Raw genomic sequence first — 26,697 nt, 5'->3', positions numbered from 1 at the left:
ATCAATAATGTCTTGCTTTATTAATGGTAATATCCCAGTATTTTACATTGTGTCATATCAAGATTGTACAGAACTACTTGTGAGTGAAATCTAGCAGTTTGTGAAAGGCATGCTGCTAACTCCTTGGTTTGGGGCAGATATTCTGTGCCTCTTTAAATTTTTGGCCTCTATCTTAAATTTTTAAATTAAAATAATTATAAAAAGGAAAAGGAAAGAGGTTGAATTTTGTAAGGAAAAGAGATTGAATAAGGGCCTTATCTTGCTGTTGAGTAACACTTTCTAATGAGCTAAATTGCACCATTCATCCAAAAGCCATAGTAATGGTAGCACAGAGGCTGCTGTATTGCAGAGGGAATAACTTGCTCTTTGCTATCTTCTTCTGGTTTCAGAATAAGACCTGAGAAGTCAAAAAAGGGATTTTTAATAATTAAAAAGCAGAGGAGGTAAAAAAGTTAAATCTGTTTAAAAAAGTGAACCAATCATCTCATTTTCAAGGTAGTGTCAACGGAGCTCCAGTTTGATTTGTTGTTATTGGCCAGGGCACCTTTAGATAGCAAATTTATATAGTGGGAATCAAGAGTCAGTAGAGGGCTGCACAACACTCCTCCCTGTACTACCTCACAGCAGTGATGAAGACCTAAGAAATTACGTTTTGGTTTTCTTCCTAGGGTAAAATTCTGCCAACTTCCTTGCCGTTGGCTCAGCCAGGGTACAGCCTTGCTCCTGTTTATTTATGGCATAATTGTGCCCAAAAGATGGAGTCAGAGTTCCACTGGCAAAATCAAGAGAATGTATATTGTTTGATTTTTTTAACATCTATAATCTGCCCGGGACTGTGTTTCAACATTAACCTAATATTAAAGAACAAGTCACAAACTGGGAGTGAATGCCTGCAAAGACCACAGGCTCTTTATACTTGGGAGATGTCTTTTTTCAGGAATTATTTAAATATAATTGATAGAGATCTCTGGGTTGTTTTTTTTTATTTTACTGTGATAGTTTGCTGTTAAGAGAGATTTGGAAGGCTGAACTATGAAATACAGAATGATCCTGGGAAATGGTGCTGCTAAACTGTAGACATATCTGAATTGCAACAATATTCATTCTTGGTATATCTTAAATTGATTTAATTTATAAAACCCACGGCCATTGGTTTTCACTCATTTCTTGACATGATATTTCAAAATAGGTGAGAGTCTATTTAGGCACCTCTGTCAGTTGTAGAATTATAGGGGTTGTCCTACCTATGGGAGACCAACTGGCCCTTAAGAACAGTGATTGGTTATCTAAAATGACAAAATACCTGTTTTGTATGCCTGTATCTCACAAAGCACCAAAACAATACAGATAAACAATAGAAAAGGGAGGAGCAGCACATAAATCTCTAACAGTAAGGGAGTACCTAACAGATGGAACAGTATCCTCTCAGAATGAGGTATTTCAGGGCTGAGAATTTTTTCTGCAGCAAGTTATCATGTCAGAGTGAGCCTATTGCACTAATGGAAATCATTGGGTGATTTTTCTTTTTGTCTTTTGCTTCCAGGCCGTGCTTTGCTGAGACTTACTGACAAAAAGCTTGAACGGATGGGCATTGCCCAGGAAAGCCTGCGACAGCACATTCTGCAGCAAGTCCTTCAGCTGAAGGTGAGAGAAGAAGTCCGAAACCTCCAGCTGCTTACACAAGGTATGAAAAATAATTTTCATATGGACAGTTACTGAGATCAGATAGGAGAAGTTTGCCTGAGGGCATAAAAGGTGACTTGATGTTCTTCTACAAGAAATGATGCGTGAAAATGTCTCATGGATTCCACATGCTTTCCAAGGGGGGAACAAAAGGTAAAATAATGCATAAATAAATAGAGCTGTTCAGCTGCCTGTTTTGTGTGATTAATGGGCTCCGTCTACAATTTGATGGTAGTCCTTCTTAAGTGTCTGCTTACAAAGATGAAAATAATTATGTATAAAGAGCACAGATGAGGACCTACTGTCTTTAAAAGCATTGTCCATTTTGCATTTATTGTTTACTTTCAGTGTTAGATAAAACACAGTGTTAGATAAAACAGTGTAGTTTCTATAGCCTGTTTTATGGTAAGAACTGCCAGTGGAAAATTACCTGATAGACTGTTTTTTGGAGACAGCTGATTCCTTCTTCATGTTGCGATAATTTTATTGACTTGAATAGAGTTGCTTCTAATTTTTGCTGCTAAGAAAATACAAAACTCAATGCAAAGTCTAGATTACAAGACAGAGAAGAAGGAATAACAAAAAAGGTTATATATATTTTCCAAATGAGGTTTAGATGTTTTATGATGACTTCTGTTGCTAGCTCACTAGTAGTGGCTGTGGTAACATGGAAGAAAAGCAGTCATTGTGGCAATACTGTAAAGGAACATTTAGACATCATCTACTGTATTTCTGCAATACTTTCTCAATGTTAAATCTTGTTTGGTAGTCCAGTGGGATAGCATAAACCACATACTTCTGTGGTGTTTTGGTTCAGTGCCTGTTGTATGTCACACTATGAAAAAAAACAGTTCCTCAGTACATGCAGTGTATTTTTAACAAAATGTCCTTCACACATTACATTATGTTCCTAATTAAGCCTTGCTCACTGTGTTTGGGGAAAAAACTCTGATTAGTTGAGTAAGCTGCATTTTATCTGAAAGAGCTGAAGTCTCAACTGAATTGTTTATTCAGGCTTGGTGTCTTGTGGATTGTGATGAGGAGTTCTAGGGTTCCTTTGTTTTGCCTTTGAGCTGTTAATTGAAGCTCACCTCATCTTGTGTCATGTCAAAGGTAGTGCACATGCTGAAGCATGAATGTCTTCCCCAGATGTTTAGAACTCTTTTTCCCTTTATCCATTAATCCATTAATCCATTATTCCTACATGGTTTTCTTCAGTGTTGGCCAGGTTCTCTCTTCTGCTGCATCTGGAATGTTACTTGAGAGTTTGATGGACTGCGAAGTTCTGGTCATCCAGCATCACTGTTATAGGCCTGCTTCTGAAAGTTGGGATTTAATTGATATGGGACAATGAAGACACATTAGCTATAAATTTGGATCAGTTGATCACTGCTGTCCAGATAGATTTCTGCATAGACTTGTATATGGCACTGTGTATTTCCTGTGTTCTGTTCTGGTTCCCCTGTGGACACATCAACTGGTGTGTGTGACTTAGGCTCAGTCAGACAGCAATGACTGCCATTTCAAGGAATACAGAACAGCATCCTTTGAGATCTATTCTTTGCCCAGGCAGCTGAGGATGCAAGTTTGGACTTTGGTAAGATAATGAATAAACCCAAGCCGGATTGTGAAGGACAGATTAGTACTGGGTGCATGGATGTGTGTTTAATGTATTCTTTGCCATGCAGAGGGAACGTTCTTATGTACTCTGATCCTGTAAAGGCAAGACATTGCATGCTTTATGAAATGCAGTACAAGCTTGACAAAAAGCTGGAGGTCTGCAGCTCTGTCTTCCCCCACAATGGTGTTGGCCATTGTGCTGAACTTCAGAGCCACTCCAGTATATCCTTGGGGAAATGGCTCAGTCTGAGAACTTCTGTCAAAAGAATTTAATCCTTGCTTTGCTAGGGTCTGTAACCCCATGTGAGCCAGAAACACAAAACACTCTGCATTCAAAGCTATGGTTTTCAGGGTTGGGTGGCCACTGGTGTGACCACTAGCCATGAGAGCTTGTGGTTGCCCTGTGTTCCAGAGCTCAGCTGGGAAGGGCTGTGTTAGGGAGCAAGAGCTCTCTGTCCTTGCCAAGAAGAAAACAGTGGCACTAATCCAAAATCGTATCAGTAAAACAATACAAATACCATTTTAATAAATAAATCCATGAATGGACCTGACAGACTGTAAAACCTCTTGTCTGAAAGCCAATAATCTTCATGTGCTGTTGGTCCACCAAGGATAGTACTAAAGCAGACACCTCCCAGGTAAATAAAAACAGAGTGCTTAAGCAGACTCTTTCTTTTAAAAAGCTAGAGGAACCAAAACTCTGTTTACTTTCATCTTCTTAAATAGAGCTGAAGTTATAGTCAGAACAACAGTTTATGAGAACATTCCGCTGTGCAGCAAACCTGTGTTAATTGTATGATTCCAGGGTGAGGGGACAGTGAGTGACAGGATGACAGCAGTACTCCTGTCCCTTATCACCTCATTTACAGCAAGCTGGAATGTGTGTCTGTTGAAAGTGCTTGATGGAAGTACTAAGGTTAGGATATTATTTCTCAACCACAGTATAAGTTGTAAAGTTCTTTGTATGTCAGTTGTTCTCCAAAACTGGTTTTGTGCACTTTCCCAGTTTCTCCAAACTGTGTCCACTCATATTTTTATTGTGATTTATATGTTCCTGATCCACGTTGTTACTGGAATGGCTTTCTGTAACTGGTTTGTTTAATTTTGTTTTGGAGAACACTGGGAAAATATTTTTTTTCTCTGAAAAGCTGTTTCTGCCTTTTGGAAATTCTACTTGCAAAGTCCAGGTCACATAATAGCTATTGCTGTGCTGTGCCTTGCTTCTTTCCAAAAAGAGAGGGGAAAAAGCCCTCTGTCTCTCAGTGCACAGCTCAGGAGACTGTTAGGTGAAAGAAGCTGTTAAAACCCTTTTCTGAATTAATGTAGCACACAAGCTGGGTTGCAAGCAATGAGATCCTAATTCAGAACCCATTGATGTCAGCAAAAAGACTTCCACTGACTTTAGTACATACCCCAGTTGAAGCTGGGTCAAACAGGGAAAGTTTTAAAAAAGCATTATATAATAGTTACCAGGTATTTTAAGTGGCTTTGTGTTCTGTTGTCTGCAGAGAAAGTTAACTTCATTTTTAAAACTCAGTAGCATTCTTTTCTACTCCTGTTTCAGAAAATGACTTAAAACTGTTTCATTCTTCTTCATTCAAGACACACCATCCAGTCTCTTAAAGCCAGAATAGTACGTGATTGTGTAATTGGAGTCTTGTCTTGAGTTTTAGGAAGACATTTCTTTGGAGCAAGAACTGCCTGATTGAGGCTATTATTGGTAGAAATGCTATTCCAGCCTCCACTAGGATAGAAGGGCACAGGCCCAGCTACTGATCTGTGGTTTTTTCCAGACTTAGTGATGTTGAGGAACTAATTTTGACAAAATATCTTCCAATGTCTCTTGGGGAGAGCTGCGCACTGTTGGAAACACCATTATTATACTGTTATCACTGAAAGCCTGAGTTGAAAGATCTTTTTTATAAAAAGCCTTACATAACTGCACACAGAAGGAAGAAGTTATTCTGAGGTTTTTCAATGTGAGTCCTGCTTTGGGCTAGCATAGAAGAGACTGTCCTCAAAGTGGTAGAACAGTGCTCTGTGTGTGGATCAAAGTATCCACAGACAGCAATCTGCTCATAGGGCTGATCTTGAGAAGATATTTGGATTAAATGATAACCTGCATTTGGGATAATGTTAGGCCACCTTCTAAGTTCCTCTCTGAGTTTCATATAGGGCAAAGTGCTACTTGAATATACTGCCAGGACAGTATTTATCCTCCTAGCAAAACATGTTAGAGTAAAGCTTTGTTCTTCACTGAAGATCATCTCAGCAGTTGATACCTGTTGAAATTATTTCTTCACTAACTTTTCTGCTCATCCTGCACTGATGCTTAGTTACTGAAATACATATATGCCCAATGAGAGTCATAGTAAGACTGATTCCCTCCCTCCCTCCCTCCCTCGCTCCCTCCCATTTCCAACCTAGTACTTTCCAAACTAGTTAAGATACCTAGCACTAGCACTGTATTCTTCCAGGAGGGAAATTAGAGGGCCTTCAAAGTTACATTTCATCTTCATCTAAATGCAGGAATGATGCATCCTAACAATAAAGAAATCAAGAAAAAAATGCCAAAAGGCCTGCATGGATAAATGAGGAGCTCCTGGGCAAGCTCAAACACAGAAAGGAAGCTTTACAGAGACTGGAAGCAAGGACAGGTAGCCTGGGAGAAATACAGAGAAAGTGAGAAGCAGGAATCAGATTAGAAAAGCTCTGATAGAATTAAAGCTGGCTAGAGACATCAGCAGCAACAGGAAAATCTTCTATAGGTACATCAGTGATAAAAGGAAGACTAGGGTGAATATGAGTCTTCTCTGGAAGAAAATGGGAGATATGGTTACCCAGGACATGGAGGAAGCTGAGGTACTCAACAAATTTTTTGCCTCAGTTTTCACTGGCAAGTTCTCCAGCCACAGAAGGCAAAGGCAGGGGCTGAGAGAATGAGGAACCAGTTGTAGGAGATCAGGATCAAGTACATCTGAGCAACCTGCAGATACACAAGTTGATGGGACCTGATGAGGTGTATCCACAGGTCCCAAGGGACAGATGAAGTGGCTATGCCACTATCCATCATATTTGAGAAGTTGTGGCAGTCCAATCAAGTTCCAGTGATGGGAACCCTAATTTTTAAAAACGGAATAAAGGAAGGCAGGGGAAACCACTGGCTGCTCAGTCTCACCTCTGTGCCCAGTAAGGTCATGGATGTTAAGGAAATTTTTCTGTCTGACCATTCTTGGGCAATCACACTATCAGTACCAGAGATTTCAGTGCTGGAAGCAAAGCCTGTCCACAGTGGGCGGCTCCAGGCTGATGTGTGCACAGCTTGACTCCCTACACACACACACCATTCTCACAACAAAGGAGGTTTCCTTACCAGCTCAGCCTAGGGTTTCCCACAGGAGAGTCTCAGACCTCTGAATTCTTTAAATAGCTTTATCTTTAAATTCCTTAATTCTTTAAATGCCTTTTATGGTGCAGCAACAGAATAACAACTTGAACTGCTGCTCAGAACAAAGGAAACTGGGTTTTTGTGTCCTTATGGTCTAAACCGTGGAAAGTCTGGGCTCTTCCTGCTGAGTCACTGTCCTGTGTCTCTGAGTCACCTGGCTGGTGCCACAGGTCCCTGGCCCTTTGCTTTGCAAAGGTTCTGTGCCAGTTCTCAGCCTCTTGCCTTAGGCTCCTGCCACCCGGAGCTCAGCCTGCAGCTCTCACTGCAGCTGCTCGCTGAGTTACCTGTACTGAATGTATTCCTGAACACAAATCCTCCTGGAAACTGTGCTAAGGCATATAGGAAGTAAAGAGGTGATTTGTGTCAGCCAACGTGGCATCACTAAGGGCAAATTGTGCCTGACAAATTTGGTGGCCTTCTGTGATGGGGTTGCAGGGCTGATGGATAATGAAAGAGTGACGGGTGTGATCTAACTGGACTTGTGTAAAGCATTTGAGATTGTCTCACTTTACATCCTTTTCTTTAAATTAGAGAGACATGGTTTTGATGGATGGATTACTTAGTGGATAAGGAATTGGCTGGATGGTCACACTGAAAGAGATGTGGTCAATGGCTCAATGTTCCAAGTGGAGATCAGTGATGGGTGTCATTCATCAGGGCTTGGCACTGGGACTGGCACTGTTTGACATTTTTGTCAGTGACATGGACAGTGGGATCCAGTGCACCCTCGGCAAGTTTGCCATAGCAAACACCAAACTGTGTGGTGCTGGTGACACTCTGAAGGGAAGGGATGCCATCTAGAGAGGCCTGGTCAGGTGGAAAGGTGGCCCCTGCCATCCTCATGATGTTCAGCAGGACCAAGTGCAAGGTCCTGCACCTGGGTTGGGACAATCCAAAGCACAAATACAGGATGAGTGGAGCATGGATTGAAAGCATCCCTGGGGAGAAAGGCTTGGAGTGTTGGTTAATGAGATACCCAACATGAGCTGGCAATGTGCACTTGTGTCCCAGAAAGCCAAATATGTCCTGGGCTGCATCAAAAGCAGTGTGACCAGCAGGTCAAGGAAGGTGATTCTGTCCTCTGCTTTGCTCTCATGAGCTGCATCCAGCTCTGGGGCCCCAAAGAAGGACATGAACCTGTTGGAGTGAGGGCAGATGAGGACAGTGAAGATGATCAGAGGGATGGAGCATTTCTTCTGTGGACACGGGTTGTGAGAGTTGGGAGTGCTCAGCCTGGAAAAGGCTCTGGAGAGACAAGACCTTACACCAGCCTTCTAAAGTACCTAAAGGTGACCTACAAGGAGCTGGAGAGGGACTTTTCAAGGCCGAGGATAGGACAAGGAGTAATGGCTTCAAACAAAGATGGTAGGTTTAGATAAAAGGAAGAAATTCTTTACTGTGTAGGTGATGAGGCACTGAAGAAGAAGTAGCTGTGGCTGCCTCATCCCTGGAAGTGTTCAATGCCAGATTGGAACCTGGTCTAGTGCAAGTTGTCCCTGCCTATGTCAAGGGTGTTGGAATTAGATAACCTTTAAGGTTGCTTCCAACTCAAAATATTCTATGATTCTATAACTGAGCAAAGAACAAGTGAGAGCCTTGTGTTCTAGTGATGGATCATTCAGGGTATGTGTGGTGATTAAGTCAGGACCATGAAACCCTCTTTAGCAGAAATTTTTTACAAGGATTTTGCAGCATTATCAGCTTGTTAGTACTGAAGGCAGGCTTGATGAAAATTTGGCATGGAATCCTCCCAGTCTATCAGAAACATGATGCTACTTCCTGTTTAGCCTGTCTGCTTTGTCCATATGGATATCAAAGCTGGGAGGAACCTGAGTACTGCCGTACCAGGTTTCATCACTACATGTGAGATTTGTTGTCATTTCCCATAATCAAAACTTTAAAGTACTAGACTCAGTACCATCTTCTCATTTCCCATGTAATATGACCTTTCCTACTGTGGTGGCTCCAGTACACAGCATGAATGATTTGGAGTTACACATCTGGCTGAAAAGGGACTTGAGTGGTCAGAAATTTTGAGAGCACGGGAACTTGCCAAGCACAGGACTAGAAGGTCAACGAGTTAAGAGAAAGCAATTGCAGCTTGCTGTCCCCCTGCTGTAGACTTCATGGATCCTGTGGTATCTGAACTGTTACTGCCTACTGTCCTTCACGTTCCTTAAAGAAATGTTGCTTGAGATCAGCACATTTCTTTGCCACCTCTGCAAAAAACCACATTCTATGTATATTCTGGACTCAAGGTTTTGGCATCCAAGGAATCGTGGTTTCATACACCTGTGGTGCTTCAAGGCCTGCAGCTCTTGAAATCTTGACTGTCTTCTTACCAGACGTCCCTTCTTTTGTTTTCATTTTTTTGACCTTACCTTTTTCTTTCACCTAACCCTGAAGCTTCCAGCTACTCAGGAAGAACCTTTCTTCCCGAAGTACAGACTATGCAACTGTTTCTTGCATATGTTGCATACATGGCATCTATCCAAGGTACAGAAAAAAATACTTGCTCTTTCAGAAGAGCTCCAGCAAGCTTAATTCCCAGCTGGTTTCCTTTGCTCTGTGCTCCTGTTTCGCTCCAAAATGTCTGAGAGACCTTGTGAGTTGAACACAATGTGCATCATGAAAGCACTGTCAGAAATTACCCAATAACAGTAGTTTATCCCTTATCATAGCATGAAAACTGTGTTCCTGAACTCAGCATGCTAAATTGCCTGATTACAGGTAAAGAAATCTTAACCTTCTTCTCAATACAGGTTTATTTTCACTGAACGTCCATATCCCTTTTACTCCTTTCTATTGTATGTCTTTTTTTCCTGTACAACTGCAGGAATCATTGCACTTGTTCTTAACACTGCTTTCCAAGACTGTAAAATTACTTTGCTACCACCCATTCGACTACAAAAAAGCAGTCTTTGTTGTATTTTTCCCATTCCAGTAAAGGACAGTTTCAGCACTTAACAGAGGATGTGGCTCTGGAATCAGAAGCCGTAGTTGTTCATTGGAGGCTTTTCAGACTTTAGGCACTGTTAAGGTATCTGAAAATATTTTTTTTCAGGTTACAAGCATGCACTGACAGGTTCTGTATGGTTTTCATTTGTTTTAGCTGAAACACAATATTGTATGTGCAGTGTATGTCTGAGCAAAGATAAAATATCTAATATACATGCATCAGTGATGATAAATATCAAATTCCATCTATGGCTTCAGTTATTTGAATTTCATGTGTCTGGTTTCTAACCTAAAGAATATACTTACAATGCAGTCAATGGTCCCTAGCAGACCATTGCATTGCTGTGGGACTGTTAGTTATCTTTGTGCTATTGCTGTGATGCTAATACATATTCATATCAAATAACCAAGTGATTCATCTGACAGGTAAAATAAGTTCCAGTACACTGAACAATACATTGTAATGCACTCTGGATAGGTTTAACACAGAATTGTCCTTCAATATGTGTAGTATATTAGTTTGGAATATGAATAAGGAAACATAGGACCTATGAAATTTGTATTGATGAACTTCTCTGGCAAGATTTTAGCTCTATAATATTATGATGTGCTTGCATTTTTATGTATTTCTATAAATAGTATTGCAACTCAATTTACTGCTAATGTAGTATTAGCTGTTTTGTATGATTGCAAGATCATGATTGCAGTTTCTGATTTTCTTATTACTTTATTAATGTTGATTTTTTTTTTTTTTATTCCTGCTTTTCAAATTTCTCAGAAGTCAGCCTACTGGTCAGTTTGGAGTGGAATGTTTAGTCCTTCTGAACTAATGCATACCCAATACTGTCTTACATGTTTGATGAATATATATACATATTACATATATTACATATATATGTATGTATTTTCTCACTCATATGTAAATTAGAAAGAGAAAAAAAAATTTCCCAAAGTTTAATAAAACAAAGTAAACTATTGCTGTTTGTGCTAGCTAGTCATGAAATACTTTTAGCTAAAGTAGGAGAGCCTTCAGCAGTCAATCTGTTATTTAACAACAGCTGTTTGTGATCAGTGCCAGTGGAAATCACTTGTTTTCACCCATTCACGAAGAACAGGCTGGTAAAAGGGATTCCAGGAATAGGTACAGTCTTTCACACACAGTTTAAATATATCATATTGTAAGTTGGTGCCATTTACAATGTAACATAATTGTGATTTCTAATGAGATTTTTCCAGAAATCAGACATAGAATAAAATTAGGATTGCTCATAGAATGATCTGGGTTGGAAGGGATCTTAACACCATCTAGGTCCAACCCTCCTGCCATGCAGGCACACCCAGCCACCTTCCACTAGCCCAGGTTTTTCAAAGCACCATCCAATGTGGCCTTGAATAATTCCAGGGATGGGGCATTCACAACTTCTCTGAGCAACCTGTTCCAGTGCCTCACCACCATCACAGAAAAGAGTTTGTTCCTTATCAATCTAAAGCTGCCCCCTTTCAGTCTGAAGCCACTACCCCTTGTCCCTATTGCTACACGCCTTTGATAGTTGTTTTATAAAAGAACTGAGGAAATCAGAGCCCTAACTATATTTCTAACCCCTTAGAAAGTATATAGAAATTTTCACTGCTGTGCTTCGGTTTCAATCCTGTCTTCATCAACTAACACTTTTTTGTCAAACTGAGTGTATAGAATTGGAAATAAGAAGACAAGAAATGCCATTCTCAGTTGGATCCAATATCGCTCTGTCTCACTACTAGCTAACAGGAGCAGATGATGTTCAGGCAGATCCTTGGATCCTGTTCCTTCTCTGTGGTCCCATTCCCTTGGGCTCTCCAGCATTCAGAATTGGTGCATTTGGAAGAGTATTGCCCTGCTTAATTCTTTACTATCCATTGAGAATCTGTCTCACAGTCTTAAGAAACAAGTTGTTCACAAGAAGTTTTTTACAAACTAAAATATCATCACTGGCAGCCTCAGTGGTGACAAAAGTGCCAGAGCCTAACTTGGCATGCCTTCAGTTGAGTACTTCTTCCTTCCACAGAGACTCAAAGCAATCCTACTGTCATATGCATGCAGTAGTAGCTGCACATCCTCTGTATTTCAGATCTAGCAGCCACACCTCAGACACATCAGATGAATTATACCTGTTGCTCTCCATCGATTATTACAGACACTTGGAATGGTTGGCAGGTATATTTGTCTACACAGTAGATGACTAAATGTGGATGAGATAAATTCCCACTTGCTAAGCCTAGATGTAAACTCCTACGCTTAAAAAAAACTGGTCTGAAAGCTGGATGAATTTCCCTCTTCGCTCAAATGAGTTTTGGTAACATCATCTTGCTGATTTTATGAAACTGGTATTGCTGTGCCTACATGAATGCATCCTGTTTGTAAAGTGTTTCACGATATTGGCAGTTCTAACAAACATGTAAGTCACTTGAAGCTTTTTTGAAAATGTAGAATAAAGTTTTGCTGGTTTGAATCCCTGAAGGTGAGTGTTGCCAAAGAGTTCAAAAGCATTTTTCTTCCTGTTGTTACTAGCATTTATGGCCTGTGCACTGAAAATTTCTAATTATTGGAAAGATTCAAGAGAGTCAGGAAAATACCCTCTCATTTTTATGCCTTTGTGAAGTTGCTTTTCTGTATTGTGTAAAAAGAACCTGTTTCATTTAAAAGCTTCTCTTTTTCTTCATTCACATTCTTTAAAAGCTTTTCTGTATTGTAATTTTAAAAATGAATGTGGTTCTATTCAAATAAAAGTTTACTCTTAGTGGCATTTATGCTTCATATGATAGAGCACCTTCATTCACTTAGTTATACCTAGGCAGTCAGCAGTGTTATGAACTGTTTCTTTTTTACTAAGCAGTATGCAGATCTCTGGCATATTCCACAAAGGAAAGGGTGGGTTATTTTAAAGCCTTTATCTGATTTGATCATAAAGCATGGGTACTAGCCTAGTGCTTTATGACATGCTCAACTATGATTAATAATTTTAACTATACTGGTTCCCCCATAAGATCAATAGTATAGAATTTTTCCAGTCACTATTTCAATGTATTTTAATTGAAATTGATTTCCTATAAAATAATAAATTGAAGTGTATTAACAATGGTCTTGTGGTCCTTTACGTTCAAGTTCAGAGTTCTAAGAAAATATGGAACAGTTTTTGAAAAATACATGATATACCTCTATACAGCATAAGTATTCATGAAGCACCTGTAATTTTTTGTGTTAATTCCAGTAGACAACAACATAAATAAAGCAACCTTAATTTGAAACAGGAATGTGAATGAAAATGTGTCAGAGATTTGTTGTTTTTAAAACAACTTACTTCTCTGTTGGCAGTTCAGCTACAGCTCTACTGTATGATCTTAAAATTGAAAATATTTTTATCAGTAAAAGTGCATGCCAGTCACATGAATTATTAGAAGTTACCTGTACAAAGAAAAGATACATTGAGGAAACCTGCAGTGAGCAGCTCTGTAAGAACTTCAGTTTTTCCAAAGGTATCACCTGGAGGGCATTGGGCCAATCTTTGACTATTTTTCTCAAGGTCAGAGTGATAGTTGAGTTTTAGATAATTTGTACTTGGCAATACCACAGTTCTGAAGCTACTCAATCCCACTAAGTTTTCATCCACATCTTAGAGTTTATTCTTGGTTAAGTTTATCCACATTGTTGGAATAACTTGTTTACGTTTATGTTTTACTTGTTTGGCTTAATCAGTTGCTTCCACCTGAAGACAATCTGATTAGAAAATAACCAGGCTCGGGAATGGCACAGTGTGTTATATGCAGCCAGCCTGGTATAATATGTCAGGACTCTGACTTGGCATACTTGTTCAGCCACACAAGAAGGCTGGAGCTCTTTCCTCAGGAACTGTAGAGATAAGCAAGTTAGAGATTTTGTATGTGAGCAAAAAGGCGTGTCAAAGTTCCCTTGCAAGCTTGAGCACAGTCTGAAGGCATGTACATTGACATGGTCTTGGAATTTTGAGTCCTCTCCACTAGAAAGAAGATTCACATCTTCCCAGTCCAGTTATCTGGCACACCCAGCTGCCATCACCTGGCATTTCATGAAATGAGATGGAGTTGAAGCAGCTCCAACACCTGGACCTGGAAACAAGTAATTTTGTCATATTCTTTCTTTAGTGAGACCAGTTAAGAGGCTTACTGCTGGTAGCATCAGTCAGCACACTCTTGTTTTTCCGCATTGAAAGAGCACCGTTGTGTAGGACTTTCAGGAGCTGGATTTTGAGAGAAAGATCTGAGAGCAAAAAAGTTCTTGCACAGCAAAAAGAGATTCTTACTCACTGATTTTGCCTTCTTCAGTGATTCAAAGCTTCTGCTCTTAAAGTGTACTCTCCAAAGTCCTCTAAATCCTCCAAAGTCCTGTGGTTTTTGTTTTCTTTCCCCTTTGGCATATGTCAGAGATAGAAATGGAGAAAGAATGGTAATCACATTTTCTTCATTCTTTCAAGTGTTAGGTAATTCTTTAGGAATAAAGAGGAATGCCTTCTTTCTTACTCTTATTTCTTTTGGTATTCATTCCTTTAAGAACTCATGAGGAACTGAGGATTGTTATTAAAGTTGGACCAAGAGATGAATATCTCCTGCTCTAGCTTTATTTATTTCCCTGCAGTCTAAGTGTTTAGAGGGCTGATTAGACTACAACTGTCTGCTGAAGAATTTCTTTACTTCGTACCAGAGGGTGTAGCTATGTGAAACACTTTTCAGCAGTTCCTTGTAATTATTTGTCATAAGGTGCCAAGATGGTCCAGCTGTATTTAATGAGTATTTAAAGAATGTTGGATGGTGGAAGGAGCAATCATCTTAGACAATGGACCAGCTTTTAAAAGTGTCAGGCAATTAAGGATGCAGATAAACCTTTGAAAATCCCCTGTATCTCAACAGTTATAATTCTCAGTCTAAACTTAAAAGACTTAGAAGCAAACAAACGGTATTTCAGATGAAAGAGGTAGGAGAGAGGAAGGGAAGAATACTTCTACCTCTAAAGCTCCACTGATAAATCAGTTGTCACCTGGGTAGGTTCTGAACAGATCTTTCTCTAGATTCCAGAGCTGCTTTAATGTCCATCTGCGTGGCTCCCATCCATTCTGTCACAGCAGTTGACTGTGACACTAACCACGGATATTATTGACTTTTGTATGTCTCTGCTTAAACCTGGGAGGTTCTGAGGGTCATCAAAAGGCAGCCAGCCCTTACAGCCCATCAAGCTAATGAATGTCTTTTTGCTGAGATGTATCTTCATACACCGAGACACCTATGAGGTTTTTTTGTCTTTTTCTAGAAATGTTTCCTTTAGGTGTGGAGGTTTATCTCAGATTGCATAATAAAAATTGTGGTTTATTTTCTCTGAATCCTAATAAGCTCTTTCCCAGTGAATTATTATTTTTTACTGATATTTGCTTGCTAGATTTGTTTGTTGATAAGTTTTCTTTCTCCCTTCTTAATTATCAGCTGCTGTGATAAGCACTAAAATGTGTGACCATTGCTTTGTCAGCAACCCATGTTTTCCTTTATTATACTGTTACTGCTGTTCTTGACAACTTTTCGGTTCTCTCTAGTCATGTCACTGTGGGAATTTTACTTTACTTTTACTTTACTTCTACATGGCTTAGCTGATCACAGCTGATCACAGGATAATTCTGGTATGATAATATGTGTTGTGCTGATTTCTTTACTGTTTTCTTTTCATCCAGATGATCAGAACCCAGTCTGTTTAAGTGAGAAATGCAAACAGATGCTGGGACAAGAAGAAATCAGGGATGTCTCTAGAAATAAGGAGCACCTAAAGATAGTATCTTCCTCAGGTTTCTGCTGCTTATAATTAATTTGGCTAGAGTCTGTGGGGAAGTCTTTAGCTGACTTAAAACTGATCCTTACTCTTCGTGCACACATTCTCTACCAGTTCTAGCACAGTAAACAAATAGGAAGAGTAGCCACTCTACTAAGAAGAATCTAAATTTATGTCTACCACCAGCTATGATTTGGTTTTATTCCAACTATCTCTCTTTAAAAATTGGAGACCTCAGCTTTGCTCTTGGTTCTGTGTGGGCAAATGAAAGAGTAATACTTTATTGCTTGCAGAGAAATTGAAACTAGTAAAAATGAGAACAGGATCAACCCAATTTTTCCTCTACAGCATGAGACTTTAAAGCCCATTCAAATCAATGAAGGGTACCAGTGACTTCGTTGACCTTTGGATCAAATCCATAAACCTTTTTATAACTTAAAATCACAAATACAGAAACATAAGGGTTCTATTCTCTAACCCAGCAGGTCGTTGTCAAATTGAAAAATACGATCTCTTGCCAATTTTATTGTATCAAAAATACAATTTTGATATTTTATTATATTTAGAAGTTTTTTCTTAACTATAGAAGACCTGTTTTTCATTTGATCTCAAAATCTCCTTTGATGATGTGCACTGTCTGTGTTATTTGCAATCCTAATTTCATAATCACTGCTGGAAATGAAAATAAAAGCTGCACTTTTATCTTATTCTTTATAGTCATGCTCTATGCCAAAATGGTATAATCAAAGATAAAAACAATTATATTGTCTTTTAGCTTAAGCAGTTTGAAGAAGTTTGTTGCATCTTGCCTTATCCAGCTGAAACTTTGCTGTCCAATTGAACTCATTGTTCACCTTCCTCAAATAATCAACAAAGAACAAAACCCACCCCCAGAGGTAATCTGTGCCCTTCTAAAACAAGTGCCCATAATAGGTGCAATATATTGCCCTCTGGAACTTCCTGCCTCTGTCAGATGGAGGACTTACTATTTAATTTGGGACACCTAACTTTAATAGAGGAAAAGTAGGCAGTAACTTCCTACTTTTTGCTTTTCAGCATGAAGCAGGTAACAAATGATGTTACCCAGTGCTAATTTGACAGCAAACTTGCACTGCCTTAGTATAGTAATTTTGTTTCTTTATCTGTATCTGTTAGCAAAATCTGGTTATGCTATGCCTTTAAATTGCACTTCTTTTTCTGCAAGTGATAACATAATCTTTCATATTCTATTACTCTTTATTAACTTTTTAAAATTGAGCCTAATTACTATTCACTGGTAGTAGAATCAAAGCAACATTTAGGTGTTCATAGGTGAACATTTAAGGAGTTGCATGTTTTGGGTTAAGGGTTTGGGAGTTGTTTTCTTAGTTGTAATTTGAATAATCCTTTAGTCTGAAGCAGACATGGATGCATTTTATATATTGTCTTGGGATAGGTTCATAACTTACCTTCACTTCTGGAGTTTTTCTCAGACATGAGTGCTTTAATAGCTGCAGTTAGACAGATCTTAGTCCCCTGAGTTCTTCTTTCATCTGAATATCGTTAAGTCTGATACAAATATTAAACACTTTTTATTTTTTTTTTATGATTGTGGATTTGTTGCCTCTGTGGAGCTGGATCCAGTCTTAGACAGGAAGGCCAGGACCAGGCTGAGAACCCCAGATGGAATGCCCACTAGGAACTGAACTTTTACTTTATAATTCAGAAAACTTCTAGTTTCATATAATTAATTAGTGCATAGTTTCAATTAAATAGAAAAGCCAGTAAAACTTATCAAAAATTGAATAGTGATGCAGAAGGGCGACTGAAAAAAACAAGCTTCTTCATAAGTCTTTTGTTTGGGCTTTCTGTGTCTCCTTTAAAGTTCTCTTGCATTCTCATGCAGCTCATTCTTTTTATTGAATACTAAAGCCTTTACCATCTGCCAAAAGGTTTTATTTTGGGGTTTCCTCTCATGTGGGAGGGTGATTTCCTCCTTCCCTTCATGCTAGTTTCATTGCTATCTTTAGGACTCGGAGCCTACTGGAGACCTTCCTGTCTCCTTTTTATTACACAGTCTCCTCCTTCCGTGCTGCAAGTTCCCGCTCCCAGGGGCAAAGAAGAAAACAAGAGCTGGAGCTGCCTTTTTGAGCTGCCTGGCTGATGCCAACAGCTTTTCTTTTAAACACAGGGGTCCAGTTCCTGGAGCACAGGGCTGCTCCTCACTGATGTTCCTGGCATGGGTGTTTTTAGGAACAATTCCTCTGCAAAGGCAATGTGCAACCTCTCTGTGCTTTGGCTGCAGAGTGCAGTGGCTTCTGAAAAAAGGTGCTGTAATCTATAGCATTGCTCTAAAAGCAGTTTATCCCTCTCTATTTGTTAGTCTTTTACCTCAGCACATTAATCCAACCTGTTCTGCCATTGTTAAGACATCTATAGCCATAGCCCTGTAGTTTCTTCCTCTTATGGGAACTTTAGATGTTTATTTTTTCTATGAAGGTATTGATTTCCTATCTTTACCTTCCTTGTGCTGCAGAGAAAAAGAAGTGAAATTGAAGGTATTATATTTGCAGAGGGATAGAATTGCATCTTTTTTTTTAATTCCTGAGAGCAAAATAAAGCAGATGGCGGTCTGGGTTTTTCAGCATAGCTCTTAAGGCTGCAGGGAATACAGCTGTAGTGGGATGTGAGCATCCAGATGTTGAGCCATGAACACAGCAGGAGAAGGCTATGAGCCCTGGTCATCCACCTCCATTTAAACCTTTGCTGTGGAGCTCTTCAGGTACCTGCCATCATCTCTCCTTGAAGTAGATGCTACATGGGAGAAACAAAGGTTCCTGCCTTTTCTCTTCAGCCTCTGCCTGCTGGGAGTGAGAGCAGTGTCTGTCTGAGGATTGTGCAGTCCTGTTGCTGCCTGTCCTCATTTGCTGTACAGCTGAGCCTGTGACTGGAGGCAGTGTGAATGTGGAAGGCACAGGGAGTTGTGCTGGGTGTCAGATCACCTCCTGAGGGCTCTGCCAGGATCCATATCAACCAAATTATGCCTCTGTTGAGTGCATTTCTGGCACTCCTTTTTTATATTTTAGTTAATCACTGGCATTACACCAAACTGCGTGTCAGGTAGTAATAGGAATGTAATATTATTTTATTTGTGATTAGCTCATCTCTTGGGCTCCAAGATGTTCCAATTTCTGTCCTTCCATCATCACCCAGGTTTCTTTGGAGCTCTATCATTTGATTTATTTACTCTCCCTCTGTAATTGAAAACTTTACTGTTGATCACCATGAAAAATTTTCAGTGCTTAAAAATAAATGGTCCATTTTCCATCCCTTCAGTGCGTCTAGTTTTTCTGACTGCAGGAATCTAATAAAAGGTTGCAATGTGGATGAGAAGGATGAGGTTGATTCAGGGTGTTACCTAAATGCCTGATCTACAGAGAAAAAGCAGTGCTGGGATTTCTGTTCAGGAAAGTGCCAGAAAAACGGCCTAGTTCTTAGCACTGCCTGTTTTAATGACATTCAGTTCCAAACTCCAGGTACAGCATTGCACAGAGAGGTCAGTGGTGCCCATTTCTAACAGCAGAATGGTGCAACATAACAGCCTGAGATGACATTGTCCTGGAAACTAAGAGGACTATGTGAAAAAAATTCAAGCAGGAGACACATGTATCTTGTCATTTAAAGAGCAAGGCTTCTGATTAAATGCAGGTTTCCATGTTCCCCCTGTCACAGATGCACACACATGCACATACTCTAATTGGATAAAACTGTAAACAGTAAATTAAGGATATGATTAAAAATTAAACAGTCACTGCAGAAACCATCAGTAGTAAATGCTTATTAACTTACACATAACAGCATGCTGGTGTGATAGCTTTAAATTGCCTGCTGAAACTGATTTGCAGCAAATAAGGCCAGCTTTCTAAAAGGATATTCCTGGGTTTCAGTAATCAGACCCTCAACTCTGATTGCTTGGTTTTTTTCTTCACAGTTTTTGCCAGCCTTTTTTAAGTAACTGATAATGTGCATGACTTTCTTTAACTACAGTGGGTGATGTACTTAATCCTTTGCTTCTGCTGCTTAGCAGAATGAGTCAGTATGGGTCTGATCCAGCTTTGTCCTCTCATGCATTGCAAGACTTCTCTGGTTTGCCTGTGTTTTTGCAGGGCTTCACCAGAGCCCCTGTCGTTCTGAGACTCACCTTGCTGGCTGTTTAATAAGCTGGAGGGCAAAACTAATTTATACAAATTCACTTGCCCTTCTGTACTAGTTTGAAAACAAACCAGTGGGAGATTCCAAGTCAGTACTACAATTAAATAGGAAAATTAAAATAAACGCAGAAAACACTGGCTTAAATTGACAGACTTAGGACCCAACCTGACACCTGTTTGTCAGGGTGGTGGTAGCTGATTAATTATTAAATGATTAAAATTAAATGATGGTTGCAGTCCTGTTGAAATGATAGATGTGGTTCTGTTGAAGCAGTGATCCTGTAGAAGGGTCTGGTCTTCCTCTGAAGGTCCAGTGGTAGTTATGCAGCTCTTGTGCTCTGGGAATCCAGTAGGTAAGGCTCCTCGTGGTATTCCAAGCCTCAGATTATATCCAGGTAGGAATGCTTGGTTCCTTCCCCTGGGCAGAGCATTTCACAATGGGCTGATGTGATTTTATGAGTCATGCAGTGAGACTTGCTGGCCCATTAGCAGAAGATACCCCCTGGAGGGAGTTATGAGGGATGGGTCCTGGAAGAGATAAAGAATACTGGTGAAGATGAAGATAGGGATAGAATACATAGGTGTGATTACATCTTACATTGTAACCTAAGACACCCTCCAAGTGCTATATCCATGCATGCACACCTGGCATCTCCCGACCAGCTCTGTCTGGCAATGCGTGGCAGAGGCTGCAGTTTCTGGAAAGGGCACCCTTCCAACTCCATGGGCCTTTTCTAGATCTCATCTCATCTCATCTCATCTTGTCTCATCTCATCTCATAATATCTGTTCCCTACTCTTGTGTGTCCTGCACATGGAGTCCAGTGTGTTGGACGACAGGTTCTTTGGCCATCCTGCTCTGCGACAATTAGCATTTTTCCAGCCAGAGCAAGGGATTCTCACAAGAACTTTTACAGCCTTCCTTGAACGACAGCAGCTCCATGTTAGGTTTAAGTGTTTAGGGGAAAGTTGAAACAACGTTTAAAAATCTCTCAAAATTGTGACTAATCTGGAGAGGCAGAGCAAAGCAGAATCTTTTCTAGTGAGCTGTGATTTCTTGGATATTTGCTTTTCAGGTGGGTTCTGTAATATGGATATTTGACTAGTATATGATATAAAGGAATCTTTGCGCACTTATTTCTTACATTCGTATGGCTGAAACTGAGGGCTGCTCTCTCCAGAAAGCAGCTGAACTTTTTGCATTTTATCTGGGGCTCCTATGTTCATTTAAGCTGGAGACTTCCTTCCCACTTTTCTCCTTCCCACTTTTCTCCTGCCAGTCAAAATCAAGAAATGAATGGGTGTTTCTTGAGTGAAAGATAATTATAATCTACCCAGTATCAGAGGGTTGTATATATCCTGTGAAAAACCCTTTAACTCTACCTTCCTATGAGAAAGTAGCACATCCCCTGAATCGGTGCCAAACCCCTTGAATGTGGCTGCAGGTGGCTGAAACGTGGCTTTTGTTAAAGCACTGCTTGAAGATTATTTCTGTCGTTAACACCTCAGCCCTCTCAGCTGTTTCTGTGCTTGTTCTGCTCCAGCTGTGTGGTCCATATTGGAGCCATGCAGTGGATGGCTCTTTGGTAGCTGCCAGTGTTGTAGCTCAGCATTGGCTGCAGCCACACTCTGGTGAGCTGGGCAAATGGTGGCACACACTGGAGCAGCTCTTGTCTGCTCAGGGTCACCTTCAGTTGTTTAGACCACTGACTGTGTTTTGAGGGATATACAGGCTGCCCTGACTTGTGTATTTACAACGTGAGTTTCTGCAAGTAGAAGGGAAATAGTGTGAGAAGGGATGCTGTGGCTCTGAAAAAGGGGAGGACACAGGGGGTACAAGCCAAGTCTGAGATGCAGAGTGAGGTGTCTACAGCTGCTGAGTGCCACAGCAGGAACCTGGATCCTGGGTTAAGTAAATTCAGTATTGGCTTCACTCTTGTTTTCTGGATTTTGTTTCTTGACTTTGCAAGGCCTTTCCAGTACAGTTACATTCCTACCCCAGCAACCAGTTCTCACGAGGCTGAGGAAGCCACGGTTACCCAACGTGCCCAGGTGAAACACAGAGAACAAGGTTGGAAACCCTCTGGCTTAGGCTGGTAGAGCTGAATTGCTGTCAGCAGCAGAGGGAAACCTCTCCAGAGTGGTCTCAAGTACAGAATACCACAGGGAGCCATCCTTTTTCTTCTCAATGTCCTGAAGAACAGATGGATCTGACATGTTTATTGCCGAAAGCTGTCTTGTTTTATCAGCACATCAGATCTAGGTACTTGACAGATGTGCCAAACAGAAAATAAAATCCATCCAAGTTATGTATTTTGGCATCTGTGTTTTATATTTTGAGCTGTTCTCTTTATTGTCCAACTTAGCCTGTGCAAAATTAGGAGGAATTTTCATTTATAATTAAGGGAAGATAGACACAAACTATTACAAGTGCACACCAATTTGTGAGCTTCAAAAGCATTGTTTGACACATTCAGCTTTTTGGTTCAGAGCAGTATCTGAGATAGCAAAAATGTCAGATTTCATGCAAAGATGCCAGGTCGAACCATACTGGCAGTAGTGAAGCAATATCTGTATGTTACAGATTGAATAGCTTGATATTTTAAAACCTGTGTAACAACTGCAAAAACATGAAATAAAAGCTTTTTTATTTTGAGCAACGTTTGCTCAAAAGTTATTTCAACATAGTTCTGAATATTGAAAGATTATTTTATTCATAGCTACCCCATTAGTGTTTCTTGCCCTCAGCATGTACTTGGATTCTTTGGGGGATGAGGCAGCAAGTGCTTCTCTGTCTGTTTTCACAGCAAGTTCTCTGTCATGGGTTAGTTTTTTTCTTCCTCTTAAAAAAAAAAAAAACAAACCTAAAAGTTGTATTAGCATACTATGGTATTTCCAGCAGTTGCAAACTGTGCGGTGCAAAGTGGGTATGGAATATTTAATGTGATTTTAAATTAAAACTGTGCTACATATTTGCCTTTTTAAGGAAGCGTACATTGGATTCATTTGAACTTCAGACAGCAAAGTTAGATCATACAAGTTCTTGTAATTACTTAAATTTCTATTTATCCACATATAGCAGTGGCTGCTGCTGAAACACAACGGAAGTCAGACAACAGACTTGGTGAAAGTCACTGGTTAAACACCTGTTGTTGAAGAACTAAACTTTTTTTATTTCTGCAGGTGCAGAGATAATATCTTTTTCATGTTTGTTCAGCTATTTCAGTTCAGTGACTGGTTCATTCAAAAATAAGAAACCACTTGGGAGGAGAAAAAAAAGCTGAAAAGCTTGTTTTCCTCTTTGAATCTATAAACAAAATCTGTGGTAGAGGATGAGATCTGCCAGTTCTACGCTTTTGAGAAATATGGCAACCAGAACTGATGTGCAGTTCACCGAGGTAATGCCTTCCTTGCTTTATGAGACTGGTTACTTAAAAGTTTTTTGCCTTGATTTTGTAGCTTATTTGGAAAATACTGTTCTTCAGCATTTTTATTGCATTTCACTTTTACACTAACATCTGTTTTATAACTAGAACTTAACATGAATCCCAAGTAATAAAAAAAACATTACCTAGAATAATCTATTATTACCCATGTCCAAATATAACGAAGCTGTAAGGAAAGGAAATCAATCAAGAGTAGTGTGTGAAAGTGCAAATCATGTAAAGAAATATGTGTAGGTTGTATTAACTGAATAAGAAATGTCATACTTATTTATACATGCTGTCTTTAAGTGTATATCAACAAGCTGAAATCTTCACTAATATTTGTTTTCTACTGCCCACAAGCTTAGGACAAGTCAGTCACAGTCAGCATGGCTTCATGAGAGGAAAGTCCTGCTTGTCAAACCTGATTTCTTTCTAGGGCAGGGTAATTCACCTAGCTGATCTAGGAAAGCCAGTAAAACATAATTTGTTTTTTTAAAAAGGCAAAGCTTTTGGATACTGACTCCCACAGGATGCTTCTGGACAAAATGTCCAGCACACATCAGAACAATCGTGTTATGTGATAGGTGCTTACGGGTCAGGCTCAACCCAGTTGCTCATGGGTCAGGCACAAAGGTTTGTAAGTGAATGGAGTCACATCAGACTGGTGACCTGTCACTGGTGGGGTTCCATGGGGCTCCTTCCTTGGCCCAGTTCTCTTCAACGTCTTCATTAATGACCTGGATGCAGGACTAAAGGGAATACTAAGTAAGTTTGCTGAAGACACTGAACTGGGAGGAGCTGCCAACTCTCTTGAGGGTAGAGAGGCCCTGCAGAGAGACCTCGACAAATTAAAAGGATTGGGCAGTCAGCAACTGTGAAGTGTAACAAGGGAAAGTGCTGGATTCTGCACCTGGGATGGGGCAGCCCTGGTTGTTTGTGTAGACTGGGGAATGAGAGGCTGGAGAGCAGTGCCGTGGAAAGGGACCTACAGGTCCTGGTCAATGGCAAGTTGGACATGAGTCAGCAGTGCCCTGGCAGCCAGGAGGGCCAACCCTGTCCTTGGGAGCATCAGATACAGCATGGCCAGCCAGGCAGGGCAGGGAATTGTTCTGCTCTGCTCTGCACTGGGGTGGCCTCACCTCGAGTGCTGGGGGCAGTTTTGGTCACCACGATATAAAAAAGGCATTAAGCTATTGGGTAGTGGTTTGCTGAAAAATACCTTGGGGTCTTGATAACCAACAATTTAAGTACAAACAAGCAATGTCCTCACTGCAAAGCAGGACAAGAACATCCTGGGCTGTACAAGCAGCAGTGTAATACTCAGCAGGTCAAGGGAACTGATCATTCCATTCCATTTAGTGATGAAATCTTGGGCAGTCTATACAGTTCTGTGCTCAGCACAGGAAAGACAATGACAAACTGGAGTCGGTCCATGGAATAGGTCCCCAAGACAGTCACGGTCTGGAGCACATGATGAAGGCAAAGAGGGTGAGGGCTGGATTTGTTCAGTCTGGAAAAAGGTTCTGGGGGGAGCATCTTATATCTGCAGCAGCCTGTTGGGAGAATGGAGAAAAGGCAGAACCAGACTCTCCACAGATGCCACAAGAGCAGAACAAGAAGTAATGGACCCAACTTGAAATGCAAAAAATTCTAACTAAATATAGGGTGGAGAGAAAGAGTGATGAAACAGTGGAATGGGCCCAGGGAAGGTGTTGATCTCCATCCTTGTAGATATCCCAAACTCGGCTGGACACAGCCCCGTACAGCCTGCCCTAACACTATTCTGCTGGAGACCTCCAGAGGTCCCTTCCATCCAGCACAGTTCTATGATTGATAGGTGCCAGTGTGTGAGCTAATTGCCCACTGTGGGTCACTTTTAGGAAAAATATTAACCATTTGAGATACTTCATATGATTTTCTTTAGGCATTTACTACATTGTAAGTTGAATCTCAGTCTGGGAGAGCCTGGTCTCTTCTCTGGGGTGACAAGCTGAATACATGCCTACCCTTGGTCAAGTGAATCTTGTCCAGGCTGTCTAACAAGAGTTAAAATCTAAAGAGGATTACTTTTGTTTCTGAAGGCAAAGCAAATTAGTGAAAGAATTTATGTTCTATTCTGAGTCATAAGAAGAAGGTGACTGAGAATTTGAAGACAGAAGACAATGTGAGTGAAAATGATCACAATAGGGTTTCTGATCTGGAGGAAAAGAAGGAATGAGTAAAAGCAGCTGAATAATGTCAAAGGACTTTAAAAGAGATTGTTTCTTTGAACTTTGGAATTGATAGGTAAGGGCTAGGAAGGGAGGGAAAAGAAAGTTCAAGGCAACTGATAGGTTTTTAGAAGGCAAGACTCTATGGACATGGCAGCAGACTGTTCCATTGAAGAACGAAAGCACAAAATATCACAAATACTTCAGGCCCTCTGCATTATTTGAAAATCAGGAATTCTATAACTAATGACAACAGGATAATGCACTGGTAAAGGAAAAATTGGAAAAGTAACACTTAACTGTTACTTCAATGAGTGACAACTACAATGGGTATTAAAATTCTAGTTTTTCAGTGCTGTAGAAATAAGGGAAAGATGTAGGAAGTTAGAGTGCTGTTACTTTGTGGACAACAAGAGGAAAGCTGGTCATGAAGAAGAGGATGAACACCAGCCTTTCTTAGATTCAGTTTTCCCAAACAGGCTAATTGTGATGGGGTGCTAGCAACAGTTTAAGTTAACTTACACTGAGGGAGAAGAACACAAGCTAGAATGGGGGACAGAGATGAAATAATGGAGGAAAACTGGACACAGTCAAATCACCAGGCTCTCTTGAAAATGCCCCTTGTGTACCTCAGATGAGACCATCCCTGAACTTTAGCTTTTAAGAACTTGTGAAGGATGAGGAAGGGCAAATTTAGACATGAAAATGAGGAAGCCTGTCAGCTTAACTTTGATACATGGTGAAATGCTCCTGAAAATTATTAATCAATTTGTAAACACCTAGAGGATAATAAGATGATGGAAAAACAGCCAGTGTGGATTGATTAGGAAAAAAAATGTGTCAAACCTTTCTGATTTCCTTTTTGAGTAGAGTAAGACATGTAGGAGATAGAAATAGTAGGTATGTCTTTAGTACAGCTTTTGGCAGTGTTGTGGAAAGCTATGTAGCCTTCTTACAAGTCAACAGGTTAAAAAATAACCTAGGTGAAATTATGCTGAGGCAGGTGAAGGACTCCTTGAAGCAGTGTCCAAGAAGCAGTTATTGTTCATTTGGCAGATGGTGAGGTGGTCTGAAGTGCAGTGCTGCTGTTGTTACATTCTGTCCCAGGTTGGTGCTGCTCATGGTTTTCATTATGTCTTGGACAATGGGCTGGAGAGAGCAGTGTGCAAGGGACTAAAAGCTCCAGCTCCAGTAGGCTTTGGATATTGTGGAGGTCAGGTTTAGAGTCCTGAGTGGTCTTCACAAAATGCAGAAATGGTTAAAATTAGTAAAATGGGGATTCAGCAGATACAAGTAAGGCCTTCAGTGAAATGTTTTCCCCAGGAAGGGAAAACAAA

At 40.2% G+C, this 26,697-nt stretch overlaps 1 protein-coding gene across 1 annotated transcript in view; it reads left to right on the top strand.

Moving 5' to 3' along the window:
- The window catches only part of SAMD12 (sterile alpha motif domain containing 12), a 173,498-nt gene that overhangs the window by 79,758 nt on the left and 67,043 nt on the right, over positions 1 to 26,697 (top strand). The window contains exon 4 of the mRNA XM_014870101.2: positions 1,544 to 1,684. Within this exon, the coding sequence (XP_014725587.1) occupies positions 1,544 to 1,684 (141 nt within the window). The remainder of the gene's footprint in view (positions 1 to 1,543; positions 1,685 to 26,697) is intronic.

Source organism: Sturnus vulgaris, chromosome 1 (assembly GCF_052056855.1).
Source record: "Sturnus vulgaris isolate bStuVul1 chromosome 1, bStuVul1.hap1, whole genome shotgun sequence".
In the NCBI taxonomy this organism is placed as follows: Eukaryota; Metazoa; Chordata; class Aves; order Passeriformes; family Sturnidae; genus Sturnus; species Sturnus vulgaris.
This window is presented reverse-complemented; position numbering and strand designations above follow the sequence as displayed.